A 19,406-nucleotide genomic window follows, 5' to 3' on the forward strand; every position below is an offset into this window, starting at 1 on the left:
TAAAAAGTTTGGAAATAGAAAAAGGGAAAGTTAAAGAATATGTAATAATATGGAATATGGAAAGTAGAAGGTGTGAAATAAAATTATGGAAACTAGAAATTGAATAGTGGGAATTGGAATAGTGAAAAGTGAGAAATTTACGGAATTAACCCCCTGGATGGTTCTAAAATTTCCCCTATACATTTCTTTATAAGTTATGATGATATCAATAAATTTAAGGTACAGCATATATATGTACCACTTGGCGTTAAAAGACAAATTAAATTATTACCTAGACTATGAATTTCTATTTGATTCACATAAGAACCAGGCATATCGAGATGTTTTTCCTGTGCAATAGAAATCTCCTCATCCTCCTCCTGATCAATATCATCAATTCCTCTCATAGTCCAAGGTTCACCCGGTAGCAAATGTTCCCAAAGTTCAACTTTACTCAAATTCCAATTAATTTCTTGACATCCACTGCTGTTAATTTGCATATTCACCCAATAATTAGTGTCATTCCAAATACTTTCGACTCCCAAATAGAGAATATTTGTTTCCTCATCTTTTGGCATATACGCAACACCCGATGATGATTCAATAAAAAATGGTTCAATAATTTCATGTCCCCTAGGTCCACCAGGATCTGGTAGAATTATCACCCACGAATGAATTCGATGTCCCTGATATTCGTCTGGAAGTGGTTTTTCAAATTCTCTAATTTCAAATTCTTTTTCTTCTTTTTCCCTTTGTAGTTGTTCATTGAGCGCCATTTCATCCTCTAATTCCATTTCACGTTCAAATTGACTTTGAAAATTTGGTGGCGGTTTTAATTGATATTTTGATGTGTCTATTAATTTTTCAGGTGCTGATAAATCATCTTTTTTTGGCAAAAAAGGACATGGTCTTTTTGTTTGATCACAATTGACCTGTTCCCTTGAGGCGTAACCACTCACAACATAGGCATTGTAACCCTGACCAATTAGTAAACTTGCCAAAAGAGAGGAACACTCGAAACTGTTGCCCGTTTGGAAAATTGTTAACCATGTTGGCGATCGTATACGTTCTGGCTGTAATAGAAATAAAAAAAAAATTTTATATGAAAAATCAATAATGAAATGACAATTTTTCGAAAATAATATTGTGTTTAGATAATATATTTAAATTTATTTTGACACATTTGCTTTTGAGTTTATTTTTTTTCCAAGCAGAAGATTAATAAAAAATTATTGAAAATATGTGATTTCTGGTTTGTAAAACAAGAACCACTTTGTTAGAAATAAATTTTTTATATGCCAGTAATTTGTGCTCATTTAAGGCTAAATTTTGTGCATTATTTATAAATTCAGTGCTTAAATTCAACCCTTCTAAGTGATACTCCTTTTTTACATTTTGAATTATTAAAAACCTACCCCAGATTCGTAATCAGCGACCTCAAAAACCTCTGAGTAACGATTATCAAGTGGATTTGATGAATTTTCAACGTTTTCGTCGGTCATATTGAATCCGCTATTTTGAATTTTTAAAAAACGACCTCAGATTCGTAATCAGCGACCTCAAAAACCCCCAAGTCATAATTTTCGAGTGCATCCGATGAATTTTTAACAATGACTTCCGCCATATTGGATCCGCCATTTTGAATTTTTAAAAAACGACCTCAGATTCGTAATCAGCGTCCTCAAAAACCCCCGAGTTTCGATTTTCGAGTGCATCCGATGAATTTTTAACAATGACTTCCGCCATATTGTATCCGCCATTTTGAATTTTTAAAAAACGACCTCAGATTCGTATTCAGCGACCCTGAAAACCCCCAAGTAGTGAGTTTCAAGAGAATCCAAACGATTTTTTAAAAAAAGTCCACCATATTGGATCCGCCATTTTGAATTTTTAAAAAACGACCTCAGATTCGTATTCAGCGACCCCGAAAACCCCCGAGTAACGATTTTCAAGAGAATCCAAACGATTTTTTAAAAACAGTCCACCATATTGGATCCACCATTTTGAATTTTTGAAAATCGACCCCAGATTCGTAATCAGTGACCCCGAAAACCCCCGAGTAACGATTATCAAGTGGATTTGATGAATTATCAACGTTTTCGTCGGCCATATTGGATCTGCCATTTTGAACTTTTGAAAATCGACCACAGATTCGTAATCAGCGTCCTCAAAAACCCCCGAGTAACGATTTTCGAGTGCATCCGATGAATTTTTAACAATGACTTCCGCCATATTGGATCCGCCATTTTGAATTTTTAAAAAACGCCCTCAGATTCGTAATCAGCGACCCTGAAAACCCCCAAGTAGTGAGTTTCAAGAGAATCCAAACGATTTTTTAAAAACAGTCCACCATATTAGATCCGCCATTTTGAATTTTTGAAAATCGACCTCAGGTTCGTAATCAGCGACCCCGAAAACCCCCAAATAGTGAGTTTCAAGAGAATCCAAACGATTTTTTAAAAAAAAGTCCACCATATTGGATCCGCCATTTTGAATTTTTGAAAATCGACCTCAGATTCGTAATCAGCGACCCCGAAAACCCCCGAGTAACGATTTTCAGGTGCATACGATGAATTTTTAACACTGACGTCCGCCATATTGGATTCGTCATTTTGAATTTTTGAAAATCGACCTCAGATTCGTAATCAGCCACCCCGAAAACTCTTGAGTAACGATTTTCGAGTGGATTTAATGAGTTTTTAAATTTTTTGCAACTAGATGCATATTTGTTATTAAAAATTATACTTTAATCGACAATATTGTTGCGCCATTTTGATTTGTTTTTTAAATCTAACTCACCATGTGAAAGCTCAGACATTTTTGACGTGATATTTATATCTGGACAAGATATTTTAAAATGGCACATTATCCAAAAATATTATAAAGTAAAAAAACCTTGAAAATCTATGTTTTTTTAAGTAAATAATTGTCTATAATTTCTTTATTTTTTAATTTATGGATTTTTCTGATGCACCATTTGAAAGAGCGCTTCCGGAACGATAAGAAATATATATTGCGAATTTTTTTATAGTGCGTTTTGTTAGTTTAAAAAATTGTCAGACTGCAAGTTAAATTTTTATATACATTTGTTCTTTAAAGATAAAGGGTTAAGAAATCACCAAAAAAAACTCATTGAGAGAGCATTGTACTAAAAAAAATTTTTCTACTTCCAGATAATTCGTTCAGAGTACGCCACTTGTAAAGTTCCAAACTCCCCAAACATTTACCAACCGTGAGCAAAATGATAAGACTAAATACAATATCAGCCGTTGATAATGTAGTTTTCTGTTTAAAGAAACATAAACGAATGAAAATTCTCGTCGGTGAAATAACACTCTATAAAATATTTTTATCGATTAACAAGAGAATTTGTATCAGGAGGAAAATAATGATAATATTCGGCATAGAAACCCACATTAAACGTCAGCCGTAGAGTATATTCAACTGTAAACACGTGCTTTGGCTCGTGTTCCCTCTCTTTCTCTCTCTCCCCCTCAGTGTTCGTCGAGAAGTTGCATAATAAGTTTGGCGCCTAACTGCGAGTTGATTAACGCGCAAGCGACATTTCCACCGTTTTATATACATATATATACAACGAACGGTGATAATAATCCATGAGAGTGAAAGAGAGGGGGAAAACTCTCGAGACAACTAGCCGAAATGCGCAATATAACCTCTCTAGAAAATATTTGCCGCCCATTCTTTCCACCGGCAGGCACGACCTTGACAAAAAGAGCGTCGCTTTTACCGATCAGCTGACTGGCTAATGGAGCTTCTTCCTACACTATATATATATTTACTCCGTCACATATTTACAAATTTCAAATTGGCAACGCGCGCGCGCATCTTCACTACAAACTATCGACCCAAAATTTATTTTTTGTCCCTATTTTTCATATATAAACTAAACAGTTTATACAAATTAAAATTACAATTTGTTTATTTAAAATATTCTGTTATTTAAAATTAAAAAAATATTCTTTTATATTATTATTATTATTATTATTATTTGTTACAAAAATTTAAAAAAGGACAAAAATTGCCGTTGTTACTCCACCAGTGGTGAATTTTGGAAAAGGGAATTTTTTTTTCAATTGAAAAATTTTATTTTTTTTACTACACGTGACATAGTCAGCCGATCAATCGAATGTGGAGCATCGACTTCATAAAATTCCCCCATATCCTCTCCCTCTCTTACAGTTCTCCCTTATACCATCAACTATCCAATTCGACTCATTTCCCGATAACCGAATTCGCGGGAAAAGTTCAGTATCTTTTTCTCTCGCTCTCTCTCTTTTTCTTTCTATCTTCGTCTCTTATATACGATTCTTTTGCAAGATAACGCGCCATCGTAACGAACCAAGGTAAGGTCGGAGAAGGGTGGAGGAGAAAGAGGAGACGAGAGACAAGTGTCATCACCCTTCTTTCTCTACTCCACCTCGCCCCTCACCCCACTTCTACTGACGTCAAGGGGATACTGAGAAGAGAGACAAGCGGAATCTTCTTTCTTTCTTTATTTTTTTTTTTTTTTGTGAAAACACGTAGCGCTCAGCTAGGCGTTAGGGTAAAGGGAGAGAGAGAGAGAGATGGTCAGTGGGTGGCATAGTGTGAAGTTGCCCCTACCCCTCAATCCACCCACCCGAATCTCCTCACCCAACCCTATTTTAACCCCCCCCCCACCACCCCCTCTCCACCTCTTGTCGTGATCCCACTGCTTCTCGCCCTTACCCGCGCGCCATCGTGTCGTCGTCGTTGTCACACACATACACACACACACACACCCTCCTAACTGTTCCGCCCCCCCTCTTCTCCTCTACACCCTGGACGCGTCCCTCGTCAACCTCATTCCGCCTCGCGACCCCTTCGACCGTCACCCACGTGGGACGCAAAAGGCGAGGGTGTGAGGGAGCAGACAACGCGGAGATACCGCCGCCGCGGCAGCTGCGCTCAGTGGTTCTCAAATTTAACTTTTCTATATATTGCAAATAATTATTGCTATATATCTTCAATATTGCAATACAGAAAAGCAGGAGGTTTCATTTTGAATCTATTTTTTAGATTCACGAGACTCGCCGCGCGCTTGTGCACGCGTGTTAATTTTTTTGTAATTTAATAACCTAAAATTTTGAATGAATCATAAAATATATTTATTAATTTTAAATGTATAATTTTGTATATATATATATATATATATATATATATAAGCAATTCCACGTGAGATTGAAGGGTCTATCCTCCGATTCATTCTATACTACGTTCTTGAGTAGTGGTTATGGGTCTAATTGAGTAAAAAAAATATTTATTATTTTTCGAGATATTTTCATTAAAAAATTAGTGCAACTTTTTTTTCAATTATTCATAAATTTTTCACTTTTAGTCCTAGCAAAAAGTTTCTTATACGTTTTTTGCTCAGAAAAATATTAAAGTTTAAGAAAAAAAATTAATTTTAAAAAATTAAATTTTTTTAATTTATTTATTTAAAAAATTAAATTTGTTTTGAATTTTTGAACTTACTATCGGGCTCCGTTTGAGTTGAAAAAATTCATGAACATTCCTTAATATGAGCCAAAGAGATGTGCCAAATTTGGAGAATACCCTATTTTTTGTTTTCGAGATAATAATTAATTAATTAATAAAAATTAATAAAAAATGAAATATCTTACGAACAAATAAAATTAGAATAATTTTAAAAACGCCATTTTAATGCTTATCAAAATCCGCATCCAACGAGCCCTATATATGAACTATTTCGGATGAACATTTTGAATTTTGGAAAACTGACACCGGATTCGTAATCAGCGACCCCGAAATCCCCCGAGTAACGATTTTCAATCCATTTGCATTAGATTTTCAAAAAGTCGTCCGCCATATTGGATCCGCCATTTTGAATTTTGGAAAACTGACACCGGATTCGTAATTAGCGACCCCAAAAACCCCCGAGTAATGATTTTCAAAAGAATCCGATGAAATATAGAAAAATAATTTGGATTTTATATCGTCTAACTTTGAACGCTGTTTTCTCAAAACCATGTTTTTGAAGTCGGTGGTCAAGATTTCTCGAAAACTAATGAACCGATTTTCCTGAATTTTGGCGCACTTCTTCTTGATATTATTGACTCGTGATTGAACGAAGGATTTTTTTTTCTCTTGATTAGAACAGATTTTACATGGTCTGAATGGTCCTAAAAATCGTATATTTTGACATAAAACGCTGCCAAAAATTCGAATTTAAATTTTTTCAAAAATCCTTCGTTCAATCACGAGCTATACTCACCCACTAACAGAAAAAAATTTGGTTTTTGATTTTAGATGAAGCAGTCAAAAATTATGGGGACCACTGCAAAATCAATTTTTTCGAAAGGGGTCTCAAAGGAACTGTTGCTACGACCCTGTTTTTTAATATTTTTTTTCAAAAATTTTATAAATTATTCATATTATAGTGTACTATAGGAAATCAAAGTGTTCCAATCAAAAAAATTATTTATTATATGAAAAAAAATATATTGTTAAAAATGCTATTTGCAATGGTCTTATTTGACACAGAATTAGATGATCTTCCAAAAAAAAATTAACTGTTTATCGTCACTCTTTCAAATGTTATTAATTATTTAAATAATTATTATTATTAATTATTAATTTAAATTCGTTCATCCGAAATAGTTCATATATAGGGCTCGTAGGATGCGGATTTTGATAAGCATTAAAATGGCGTTTTTAAAATTATTCTAATTTTATTTGTTCGTAAGATATTTCATTTTTTATTAATTTTTATTAATTAATTAATTATTATCTCGAAAACAAAAAATAGGGTAATCTCCAAATTTGGCACAAGTCTTTGGCTCATATTAAGGAATGTTCATGAATTTTTTCAGCTTAAACGGAGCCCGATAACAAGTTTAAAATTAAAAACAAATTTAATTTTTTAAATAAATAAATTAAAAATATTAATTTTTTTTCTTAAACTTTAATTTTTTTCTGAGCAAACAACGTATAAGAAACTTTTTGCTAGGACTAAAAGTGAAAAAGTTATGAATATAATTGAAAAAAAAGTTGCACTAATTTTTTAATGCAAATATCTCGGAAAATAATAAATATTTAAAAAAAATTTTTTTTTACTCAATTAGACTCATAACTTCTACCCAAAAACGTAGTGTAGAAGGAATTGGAGGATAGACCCCTCAATCTCACGTGGAATTGCTCATATACATAATTTTGAACAATATTTTATGTTTGTTGACTTCGAAGAAAAATTTGAGAGATTCCCAAGACAGAATTCGTAAAAATGTAACATATAATTGACCATGATTATAAAAACATCTTTGCATAGATCAGGTCAATCATCTCAAAAGTTTGCTTATCAAATTAGTAAACAGATAATTTCAATTAAATATCACAATAACAAAGAAAAAGAATACAATACATTTTTCTTGCCCAGTTCATCACTTCTTTAACACAAAAACTGAAATCACTGTAGAAATACAAAAAAAAAATTTAATAGTGAAATCACTGTAATCACTGATAATTAGTTACAAATGATCACTCAATTTTTTCTCACAAAAAAAAATTATCATGTATACTGAAATCACTATAACAATTAATTACAAAAAAATTATCATGAATACTGAGAACACTGTAATCACTAATAATTAATTACAAACTAAATTCTTCATTTTTTCTCACCACAAAAAATTATCCTAAATACTGAAAACACTATTATCACTTACAATAAATAACAAACTGACACAAAAATAAACAACTTTTTCAGTAGTGCTGTCATGTACCTACCGTCACCAAATGCACAGGCTCATCCACTCTGTAATGTTTATTCTAATCATGCACCTTCATTTCTATAAATGTTTCAATTTTGTGATTATATAACCTGAAAACTATAATTGAATCAACATGATATGAACAGACAATGGTGAAAGCACACCTTAAAGAAAATATTTAAATCAAGGTAGCTACCCAACCTTGACAAAAGCGAATTGCACCAATTTATAAGTTTATATTTTTGATGGATTCACATCTTTATTTGTAAAATATTTATTTAAAAAATGTTAGTTTTATGTTATTTAATGCTTCATGCAAAATATTTATTTTTTAAAAAATATTAAATTTTATTTTCAAATTAGAAAAATGAACCAATAAAAATTAAGAAGAATGTGCAAAATAACCGCAATAAAGAAAGGTGTCTACACTTGAAGTTAGCTGCAAGTATCTGATGAAAGTATGTCGTCAATTTTGACCAATCACAATTTATAATTTTGAATTCTACTAATAAGGATAGGTGTCTACACTTGAAGTTAGGCAATTACACGTCTCGTTTTTAAGATAGGAGAAAATGAGGAGCAACAAAAACGACCCCCTAAAAAATTTTTATTCCTCAGAAATATACATTTTGACTACTTTTTTTATCCTGACTTTTACTCTTTTTGTAACTTCAGAGAATAAATTGAAAAAAATTGAATGCGTTGGCCCATAAAAAATAAATAAAACTGTCAATATATATTACTCATTATAAAAAAATTTATTTTATAATTTAAAAAATCTGTGAAGTATTGGATACAATTATAATTAGGTATGCAACTTATATGTTGTCTGAATCGTCTCTAAACATTTTTTTACATTTTAAAATTTTACAGAAATTATGTAAAGAAATGTTGAGAATAAAAATTAATAAAAATGGTAACAGGTGATTGAAAATTACAAAGTAGAAAATTTATGTTAGGTAAAAATTATTAATTATTTTGAAGAATATTGATACTTCAGAAAAGTGTTATTTGGAAAATATTTTTGCTCATTTTTAATTTTTAAAACAAGTAATTTGTTTTTTAAAGTTCTATAAATTTTTCAGAAAATCTTGGTAAAATTTTGATTGCTACAAAAAAAAGTTTTACGTAAAGGTAATCTAAAATTGTTTTCTTATGATACTCACTCATCTTTAAATAATCAAATTCACGTATTAACCCTTTAAGGACGGGATAGACGCATTTTAGAGACAATTTTTAATCGTAAATTTCTCGTCAACCAAGGGTTTTAAAAATTCCATGAGAGCTATTTCTTACGTTCTGTACATCACTCTTTTAGATTCTGATGTACTCAAAAAAACAAAAACCAAAGTGTTACGACCTTTTTTTTGTAAAAAAACGTTTTTTGAAATTTTTTTTTTGAAAATGAATTTTTTTTAAGGAATTGAGTCCGAAGAAGTTCGCAATACCTTAAAATATCGCGTCCAAAATGTTCAAGCTTTTAGATGGTTAATTAGTTAGTTTTCAAAAATACAAAATGGCGGATCCAATATACTGGAATGTTTTTTTTTTTAAATTTATCTGATTCCATTAAAATTCATTTTATTATTTTATAATTTTATTATTTTGATGTATTTTGTTATTTTATTAATTTTATGTGTTAATTAATGATATATCATATCACAAATTATCATGATATTAAAAATTAATATAAATTGTTAAATTATTATAATAAAAGTATATATTTATATAATAATTATTAATTATTGTATATAAAAAATCAATAATATTCTACATATATAAAATTAATTTTTAATAAAAAATATTTATATTTTGTTGTAATTTTCTTTTAACGTCCGTATTTTTGTTAATTGATATTTAATATTTTTATTATGTTGAATTAATGATTTTTTATGTTAATTAAACGTAATTCGTTATTCTATTCTTTATGCAAAAATTTCCTCATTTTCAAAAATTCCCGCGTCTTAGTTTATAGTTCAATGTTTGTCCGCAAGGTGGAAAGATTTTGATTCTCTCACTAACAAGACGCGTTGTGGAGTATATAAAAACAGATAACTTTTGATAGAGAAATATTATTAGTCGAATCTGATAAATTTTTAAAAAACATGAGTAAATAGTTGCAACTGAATTTGAGCATTTTTTTTTAAATTTCGTACACAAGATTGTTATATTATAAAAAAATTGACTTTTGGTCGACATTTTTTATCCGCCATTTTTAATTTTAAGCAAATAAATAAATGCTTGAACATTTTGGTTTTTGTTTTTAATTTTGAGTACAGATTCTGAAAGAGCGATGCCTAAGACGTAAGGAATAGCTCTCATGGATTTTTTAAACCCCTGGTCGACGATAAATTTACGATTAAAAATTGCCTCTAAAATGTGTCCGTCCCGTCCTTAAAGGGTTAACAAACCAACTTGCTAAAGTAGTCAGATTAATAGTCGACCTATAATAAATAAATTCGATTCTGATTTGTTCTTTCGTTCTGTTATGAAAACTCTCGCGAGACATTGAGGATTTTCGCCGGGTCACAAAGACGTTGAGGACATCATTATCAAACATAGAAATTAAAAGTCATCAAGGGAAAAGCTTCCTAGTGTATACATATATTTGGATGAGAATTCCGAATATTCAAGAACACCAGAGAGAAGAAATTGCTGTTTTGTTGACAATCTGTCAAACTATTATTGGCAGTCAATCCCTATGGACTCCTCGCATCAATCAATTTAACATCGGATAGTGCAGGGATCTGCTTTACTGACGTCGATTATCGGTCGCGGGTATTATATTTTTGAATATTAATTGATTTCAATGACGCACCGAGAAGAGAGGCCGCTGTTTAGCGACGCTTTCAAGTTTGACTCGTCAGCCATTTTACTCTCATTCACATTTTGGTGTCCTTAGTGTAAATTTGATTTTGTTCTTTTTTGTGGAATTAAATTTAAAATGTGATAAATTTATAATTTTTGGGACGAAGCGTCATCGTCAAATGGGCGGTGAGTCCCCATCAGTTATATATTATGAGTCGTTTGCCTTGTGAATCGACCTCATTATTATATAAAAATAATAATAATTAATAAAATCAAATTGAATCTTGTTAATCGGCCTTCTGTGCCTTTTTTAAATATCAAACTTGAAGTGATTATTAATAAATAGTGCAACTGTTATAAATTTTGTTTAATTAATAGTGTTTTTTCTTATGCCCCCCTCACAGCATTCTATTGTTGGTGTAAATTAACAATGAAATTCCTGAGCTGGTTTTAGTTTTTCCTAAGTAGAATTATAAAATTTACTTGTCGGGTTATTTAACTACTGTTTTAGGTTTAGTTATTTTCCATAAAATAACTTGGCGTCTTGGCAAAATTAATAATTAAAAATTATAGATAACGTAGATTGTTTTAAAAAATATAATAATAAATAATTTAAATTTAAAATAAAAATCATTAAAGGAATTAAAATCTACGTTATAATATATAATAAACGATTTTATGATTAATGAGGCTTTTACATTTTCGTTTGCATGCTATTGTTAACGGAGAAAATTTATTTTTAGGAAATTGATTTCAATCGAGTTTAATTTTTCATTTATTAAGAATATATACATACATATATGTATGTGGGCGATTCCACGTGATATTTACCTATGACATTTTAAATTCGGATAAATATTTTTTTCGTTCGTTGCCAAAAAAAAGTATACGTATTTTTTTTTAATTTTTTTAAACAAGTGCTGAAAATTTTCGTGTTATGAATTTTTAAAAAATTTGGATTTTTCGAGGTAGACCTAATTTCAATGACATCTATAACTCTAAAAGTATTGAATTTAGACATTTTTGCGACAAAAAAAAGTTTCAGTTTTCCATCCATAACAAAATATGTTAACGAAATAAAAAGTTTTTAATTTTTATATATATACAATAATATTAAATTAACTTAAAAATTATATTTGAATTGTTTTTCAAAATAAAAACGATAACATTCGGACAAATGGATTTTAATAATATTTTCTCCAACGTTTCGAAATCACACTGATTTTCTCTTCAGGGAGTCTAATAATACAAAAAATTTAATTTTATAATTTTTTGTATTGTTAGACTCCCTGTAGAGGAAATCAGTGTGATTTCGAAACGTTGGAGAAAATATTATTAAAATCCATTTGTCCAAATGTTATCGTTTTTATTATGAAACAAATTCAAATATATTTTACTCGGACGTTAAAGAATTAATAATTATTAAAAATTATAATTTTGAGGTTAGGTTAGGTATGCTTTGAGTTATTTATCCTATTAAAAAAAACTAAGAATTTTTAACTAAATTTAAGGTTAGGATTTCAGTTTACAAGCGGTACTTAGGTCGTTAGTGCGCGCGACGTCTCAATTATATGGAGATTAGAGGATTATGGGCAATTAGAATTCATCCTATAAATAGTAGGATAAATTTGTTCTTTTCTACAGTAAACAAAAAAATGTTAATTTCACCCCAGTAGAGTAAAAAACTAATTTAAGTAATTTATAAAATTAAAAACATTTTTTTTGAGTTGAATTAATCTATTCATAATAATGTTTATGTAAATTTTGTCTTACTATCAAAAATATAAATAATACTATATTTTTAAAAAAAATAGCATTTACTAATTGAAAAGAGCAAAAATTGTATAAATTATTTTTTTTCAAGTACCCTTATGTGTACATAAACAAAATACAATAGTTTTTCTATACGAATCTCTGAATTTTTATATATTTGATGGAATGTTGCGGAATGTAAACATGTGTAATTCATTGTGGAATGCATTTGCAATTTGCAGTATATCAAATAAATCGTTGCATTTATATATAGAAATATATAAACGACAGTGTGAACTGTAACAAAACAATCTATTATAAAGATAAATTATTAGTTTTCATTCTCAAAAAAATAAAATAAACAAAAATACGAAACAAATGAAAATTAAAAATCAAAAATCGAGATACATTTCAAAAAATGACCTATTTTGTGATACAGAAATTTCACGAAACCTCTACCTTCACTATCATTTCCTCTTGTCGGATATTTGCTTTAAAAAAATATACACAATATTTACGTAAACAAGTTTTATAGTATAAAGTGTCATAAATAATCCGATACAAGTGTATATAAATATATTTGGATTGCAAAAACACATTTTTTAATGAAATACTTAATAACAAAATTTGACTTATATATATATATATATGTGTCAAAGGAAGTTATCCTTAATTGAAAAATTTATTTAAAAAATTTTTCGGTGAAAATTGTGTATTGGAAGGGAGCAAAAAAATTACACCACTGGCACTGTCTAATATAATGTATTTTGAAAATATAACAGTAGAGAATATTTTATATCAACGTGAAACAATTATTTTTTATTTTGTAAATGTTGCTTTGTGAAGAAAACATCGCAGACTTTTTTTAAATTCATAAAATTCGCTTGTTACGATCAGCCAATCAAAACTTATTTTTATATTCAGTCAAAAAAAAAAGAAAAAATGTTTGTCCTTTTTAATTATTATTATTTTTCAATTATTTCAATTATTTTTGTAGGTATTTATCCTACGGTTTGAATATTAAATAAATAAAGGAAGGAGAAAGAAATCAAAGTAAGGTTACACTAAAAACAAACGATATTTATTAAGAGTTCAATAAATTTATAAAGTGCTGAACACGGAAGAGAGTTTAAGAAAATGCGGCGAGTAGCTTGTAGTCAGCAGAGTACTGACTCCGCCAGAAGGGCTTGTACATTTCGTACCCAAAAAGGGCAATGTTGTCGTGGTCGTTTATATAATTACTGAAAATGCATTTTCCGTAGAATCGGCAACACTGGTCGATGAATATTTCGAAATTATTTTACTTTATTATTTAAACTACAAAATATTCAAATTCTAATGTTTGCGACAACCCGAATGTACCGACTTTTATTGCGGTCGCCTGGCTGATTTTCTTCAAACTACTCATATTAAAATTATATTTGACAGTGAATATTATATTTAGTAAAATATTTAAAAGCTGAATTGTTTAATAACAAATTAAATAATATTTATTACTTAGTGTGTATATATGTTAGCCGCTACAATTTTAATTATTTAAATTCAAAATTTCTATCGCACATTTGATACACATATACATAACATATATTTTCTCCTTTAAACACTCTTGTATTCAGTATTCCGCTGATTGAAATAGTTGTTAGTCGATGATTCGCAGCTGCATACTTATAGCTTTTTCAATCAGTGACTATTCGCTGCCAATCAGCGGATTTTAGCTGATTCAAATTTAGAGAGTGGACTCGAGTTGTCGAACTCGGAGTGAGACCACCTTTTGCAAATTGCAAGTTGGCAAAAACGATCAACTTACAATTAGTAAGAAGCTCTTAAACCATCAACGTGGATTTTTCCCCACTAAATTGTCGTACAATGAAACAGAACGACAGGGAAAAATCAAGACAGTTAATTTCGTGAGTCTCGAGGTGAGACCACGAATCAGTCAACTAGACCGATTTTCGTTTGAAGAAAAAAATAATTTGAGTGTAATCTATAAGTCAAAATAGAAAAAAAAGAGGAAGAAAAAAACAAGGAATAATTGAACGTACATTATCATTTTAAGGGGAGGTTCCCATTGCGGGAGAAAGAAAATATATTTTTTTTATTGCATTTTTTGAAAGCTATATATGTGTGGAATGAGTGTGTAAAGCGATTTTTTGATCCGAAGAATATTTTCGTTTCTATAGCGTCTTGAACTCACCGATGTTCCGAAGCTGAGAACCGCTGAGGTCGTAAGTCTTCCGCCATATTGGATCCGCTAGTTTGAATTTTGAAAATCTGATATCATATTCGTAATCAGCGACCCCAAAAACTTCCGAGTAAGGAATTTCAGGCATTTGAATCGCTTTTTAAGAGTAGACAAATATTACACATAAAAATGCTTCAAAATTTTCCCAAAACTTTAAACGCGTTTTTCTCGAAACAAGATTCTTCAAACGTAGCATCTAAACTATTTGACCAATCAACTTCGGGTTTGTGGCTAATTAAAGGTAACTAAATTCTGCTGGGGTTATACCTTTAATATGATACAATTGTTAACAATAAAGATTTTTTACAAGAGGTCAAACATGAAAAAATAAGGCAAAAAACGCAGTGTTTTAAAAAATTGGTCACCATTTTGTCATTTGTTTAACTTTTTAACTATTTTATAGGTATAATCTATTCTTTAGGATGTCACCTTTCTAAAAAATGTTAAGTTTTTGGTTTAGACTTAAAATTGCGCATTGCAGAATGCCCACCGTTTTCCCTATTTAAAGAAACATTATTTACTAGGTGCGCCATATTGGTCGCCATTTTGTTATTTTTTGAAAATGAAATATATGTTTTAAAAGTTCAAAGATGTACCTTTATTTAAGAAAAAAACTACATCACTAAGTCTTAACCGTTCCCCGTAAAAAATTGTCACAGTTTGCGTTGATTTTGGCCTCTGCCATGGGAACCTCGCCTTAAATTCGATTAAAGCATTGAAAGCTTTTTTGCCACAAAAGTGGCAAAAAGAGATAAATATATATATAGACAAATTAATATTCGAAAGAAAAAGGATTATTATTGTCAATTCAGAAAAGGATTACCTTTGTTTAAAGGCAATTATTGTAAATTAAAAGAAAAAAAACGTTATTACATAAAAAAGGAGAATTTATAAGTTCTTGTAAGTAAATTCTTTAAATATACACGAATACACACACATCATTTCATACTAATACTGTATTAAAAACCTTTAAAAAAATAAATATATAGAGTTAAAATAAATTATCTATTTTTACGCCACATCTTTTAAACCTAATCTCAAAATTTTTAATTTTGGTTTTAATTTAATACTATTTTTTTAAGTACAAATTTTTCATATTTTCAAAAAATTAATCAAGTCTTTAACGTCCGAGAGGTTATAATAAAGAATAAATAAAAAACTTTTCTTTTAAAAAGTTACTGAAAACAATTTTTTTTAAATCAAAAAAAGTTGATGAAAGTATATATATTTATATATATATATCGTGCATAGACAAATATTTACAATAATTATAATTTTTCTGATTTTTAAAGATATAAATTCAGCAACAAGGAACAAAAAGGAAGGATGGAGTAAAAATATCTCACTTTAACTAAGACTTGAGCATCGCGTATATGATGTAAAAATTAAAAATTTCTAAGATATTTATAACTTAATTAAAATTGTTGTCTTATTGACATTTTTTACTTGAAAATTGTTAAGTTCTTAAGTACTAAATAACTACAGAATTAGTTTCAAACAAAAATGTATAAAATTTCAAACAAAACTTTAAAAATACTTTACTTAAATAAAATTACTTAAATAACTTTAAAAAAATAATTTAGGATAAAAATTTTTTGAATTTCATAGAAAAATTTATGAAATTCAACACAATAATGTATTAAATTTCAAATAAAAGTGTATAAAATCAACACACAAAAGTGTTAAATGTTTGTTTTTTTTAAATTCAAAATAGATCTAATATGTCAGTAAAAATTTTAAAACCGAAAACTCTTGAGTAACTAGTTTTAAGCGAATCTGGTGAATTTTTAAAATTTCGTCCGCCATATTGGATTCGCCATTTTGAATTTTCAAAAACGAACATCATATTCATAATAATGATTTTAAAAACATTTAGAAATGATATAAGCGATGAGGAATTATTATTACGATAATTAATTATTGTACCTTAATAATAATAGTAAATTCTAAAAAATCGCAAAATTCTTGAAAATAAATTCAAACACTCGTTATAATAAATATATATATATGTAAGTAATAAAGAGAGAAAACTGTCCTCGATACGGCCCTGAGCTTAATGTTCAAGAAGGTTAAGCGCGGCACGCAAGATAAAGCTTTTCGGGGCGCCTCACCGCGTTCGTAGCATATCGAGGTCGTTATCTGTGGACGCGGCCAGAGGCCTAAATCAGGGACGATCGCGCGGCGTCGCTATATACTGCGCTATCTCTCTGAATATGCGAACCGCTATTTGGCGTCCGTACCGTTCAGTATATCCGCAGTTCTATACTATTCCCGGGTACTAGGTACTACCATCTAGTTTTCGAGCCATGTACCTGACTAACACAGGCGTTTCCTCTACCAACGTTATGTATCAGTAAATACGAAGAGAGAGAGAGAGAGAGAGAGAGAGAGAGAGAGAGAGAGAGAGAGAGAGAGAGAGAGATAACACACATCAGTTGCATTCGTGTGCATCTAACACTAACACCGAGTCACTTTACATGCCCTCTTCCGTGGCTGACTTGCTGCGACGTTCGGTTTACGTACACGGTGGTCACCGAAATCCAAACCCAACTGCATATAAGCTCCAATTTCCACCAAAAAGACGCAAATTAAAGACTTTTGCTACCATTATAAAACAAACCATGCACTTCCTCATGCAGAGGTATACACACATTAACCTCATTTTCTCCATATAGAGAAAACAAAAGAAATTCTAATTTACTATTTTTAAATTTTCAGAAATTCAGTAGCAGTATATTGAAGTATCTATATATAAAGTTGCTCAAAGCGCTTCTAGTGGATAGTTTTTTTAAATAATAGGTAACTTAATCTGACAATTGTACACATATAGTGACAAAAGTTAATTTATAAACAAGAATTTTTTAAACTATTGTTAATATCTGTGAAAAAAAATGTCTGTTATAATCAAAAGCGGGAAGGGAGGGGGTCTAAAAGTCTAAAAAATGACGCAATGGTAACGAGGGGGGAGGGGGTCTAAAAAGAATGAAAAATTGGTAACGTAGTTTTATGGACAGCCCCTAATTTGTATAGTTGAGGTAGGTAAAATTATTCTTGGAACAAAATAATAAAATAAATTTTTTAGATGTAACGTTTATTAAAAAAGAAGGACAACTTATAACAAATTGGTTTCAAAAAGAAAATTTCTTGGGTAGATATCTTCATTTCGATTCACATCAACCAAAAGTATATATAAATTAACTGTTTTAAATAATTTAGTTGATAGGGCAATAACATTGTCATATTTCCAATTTCATAAAAGCAATTTACAAAAAATCAAACATATTTTATTAAATAACGGATATCCTACTCACTTCATTACAAGTAACATTAAAAAAAGATTAACGACTTTAACAAATAAACAGAAAGACATTGCAACACACAACTCAGTAAGAAAGACAAATTAACAAAAGAACAAAATTCTAACAATAATTTACTCAATTCCATGTAAAGATTGTCAATATAGGACAAACAAAACGATGTTTAAAGAATAGAATATATGAACATAAAAGAGATTATCTAAAATCATATGATAAACAAACTGCCCTCACAAAACATATTGATAAACATAATCACAACTTTGATTTTGAAAAAACAAAAATTTTAAATAAAACGACTAAATATAGAAAAAGATTGGTTCTTGAAATGACTCGAATAGTTACTTCTCAAACTCAGTGAATGAAAGAAAAGACATAGAACGTTTGTCAGAGATTTATTTACCAATTCTTCAAAAATTTAATTAAACAAATTAATTAAAAACTTCAGTAAAAAACCAAAAAAAAAATTCTCCATTTCTTTTGTTTCTAATCGCTGTGATATTTATCAAAGCTATTGAATTTTTATAAAGAATATTTTTAAAGTTTATATTAAGAAAAAAAAGAAATTTACTGATTTTTTCATAAATAAAAAAAGAAAATAAAAACACTTCCTAAACTAGAAATTTTTCTCATTAAAACTTCTTTTGGCTATGCCTTTCTCAAATTTCCACAAAAATTGAATAGACTCCTTAAAACTATATAAAAAAAATTACAAAGAAGAAACACATGTTAACTCCAAACTCGAATGTCAAAATATCCTCAGTATTCAGAAAACTTTCAAATCTCTAACACCACAATATTTTAGTGCAGTGCAATTTTTATCATTCATATAAAATTGATTAAAAATTTAAAAGAAACAAAAAAAAATTAATTTTTAAAAATAATGTGCTTCCACATACATTAATTCTTATAAACTATGTTATAAGGTAAGATCATACTAAGTTTTAATTTTTTTAATTTATCAAACCATTTAAAAATAAACTAATTTATATAAAAAATAAAAAAAACATCTTGTTTCTTATAATTAAAAAAAACAAATGATAGAATTATGTTCCTTACTGTTAAAAACTATGTAATTTACAGAAAATAAAATATTATTGAAGAGGACCGAAACCAAGGGTCGAAATGTCTAACCAAAGAACATCTAGTTTCATTTGTATTATACATAATAAGGACCCTAAAAAACCAGAAAACATTCTATTCAGCAATTTTACATCTTTTGGGTCGCACAATAGAGTCCAACATTACTATAATAAATAGTATTCGAATAGATTTATGTACATGTCATTGTTTTTTCTAAAAAAAATATTTTGTAGGTAAACAGTATTAGCTTAATAAAAATAATTTTGATTTTAAATCATTAATTAATTAAATTTAATAATTAATTACGGTGTGCAGATCAGTTGAAATTACTAGTGCATTTTTTTATATTTATTTAATGTAAATATAATAATATATTACTATATAATTTTTGAAGATGAAAGTAGGATGATCAATATTGTAATTTTAAGTTCGTACTCACGATACGCCAGAAGGTGGTTT

General features: G+C 29.3%; 1 protein-coding gene across 2 annotated transcripts in view; it reads right to left on the reverse strand.

Moving 5' to 3' along the window:
• LOC127285014 (dynein regulatory complex subunit 7) overlaps positions 1-19,406 on the reverse strand; it is a 282,666-nt gene that overhangs the window by 13,670 nt on the left and 249,590 nt on the right. For both annotated transcript variants that reach the window (XM_051310775.1, XM_051310774.1), the window contains one exon: positions 272-1,052. In XM_051310775.1, coding sequence (XP_051166732.1) covers positions 272-1,052 — 781 coding nt within the window. The remainder of the gene's footprint in view (positions 1-271; positions 1,053-19,406) is intronic.

The sequence above is a fragment of the Leptopilina boulardi genome, unplaced genomic scaffold (assembly GCF_019393585.1).
Source record: "Leptopilina boulardi isolate dan_hultmark-lab unplaced genomic scaffold, ZJU_Lbou_2.1 LbouV2_327, whole genome shotgun sequence".
Lineage (NCBI taxonomy): Eukaryota > Metazoa > Arthropoda > Insecta > Hymenoptera > Figitidae > Leptopilina > Leptopilina boulardi.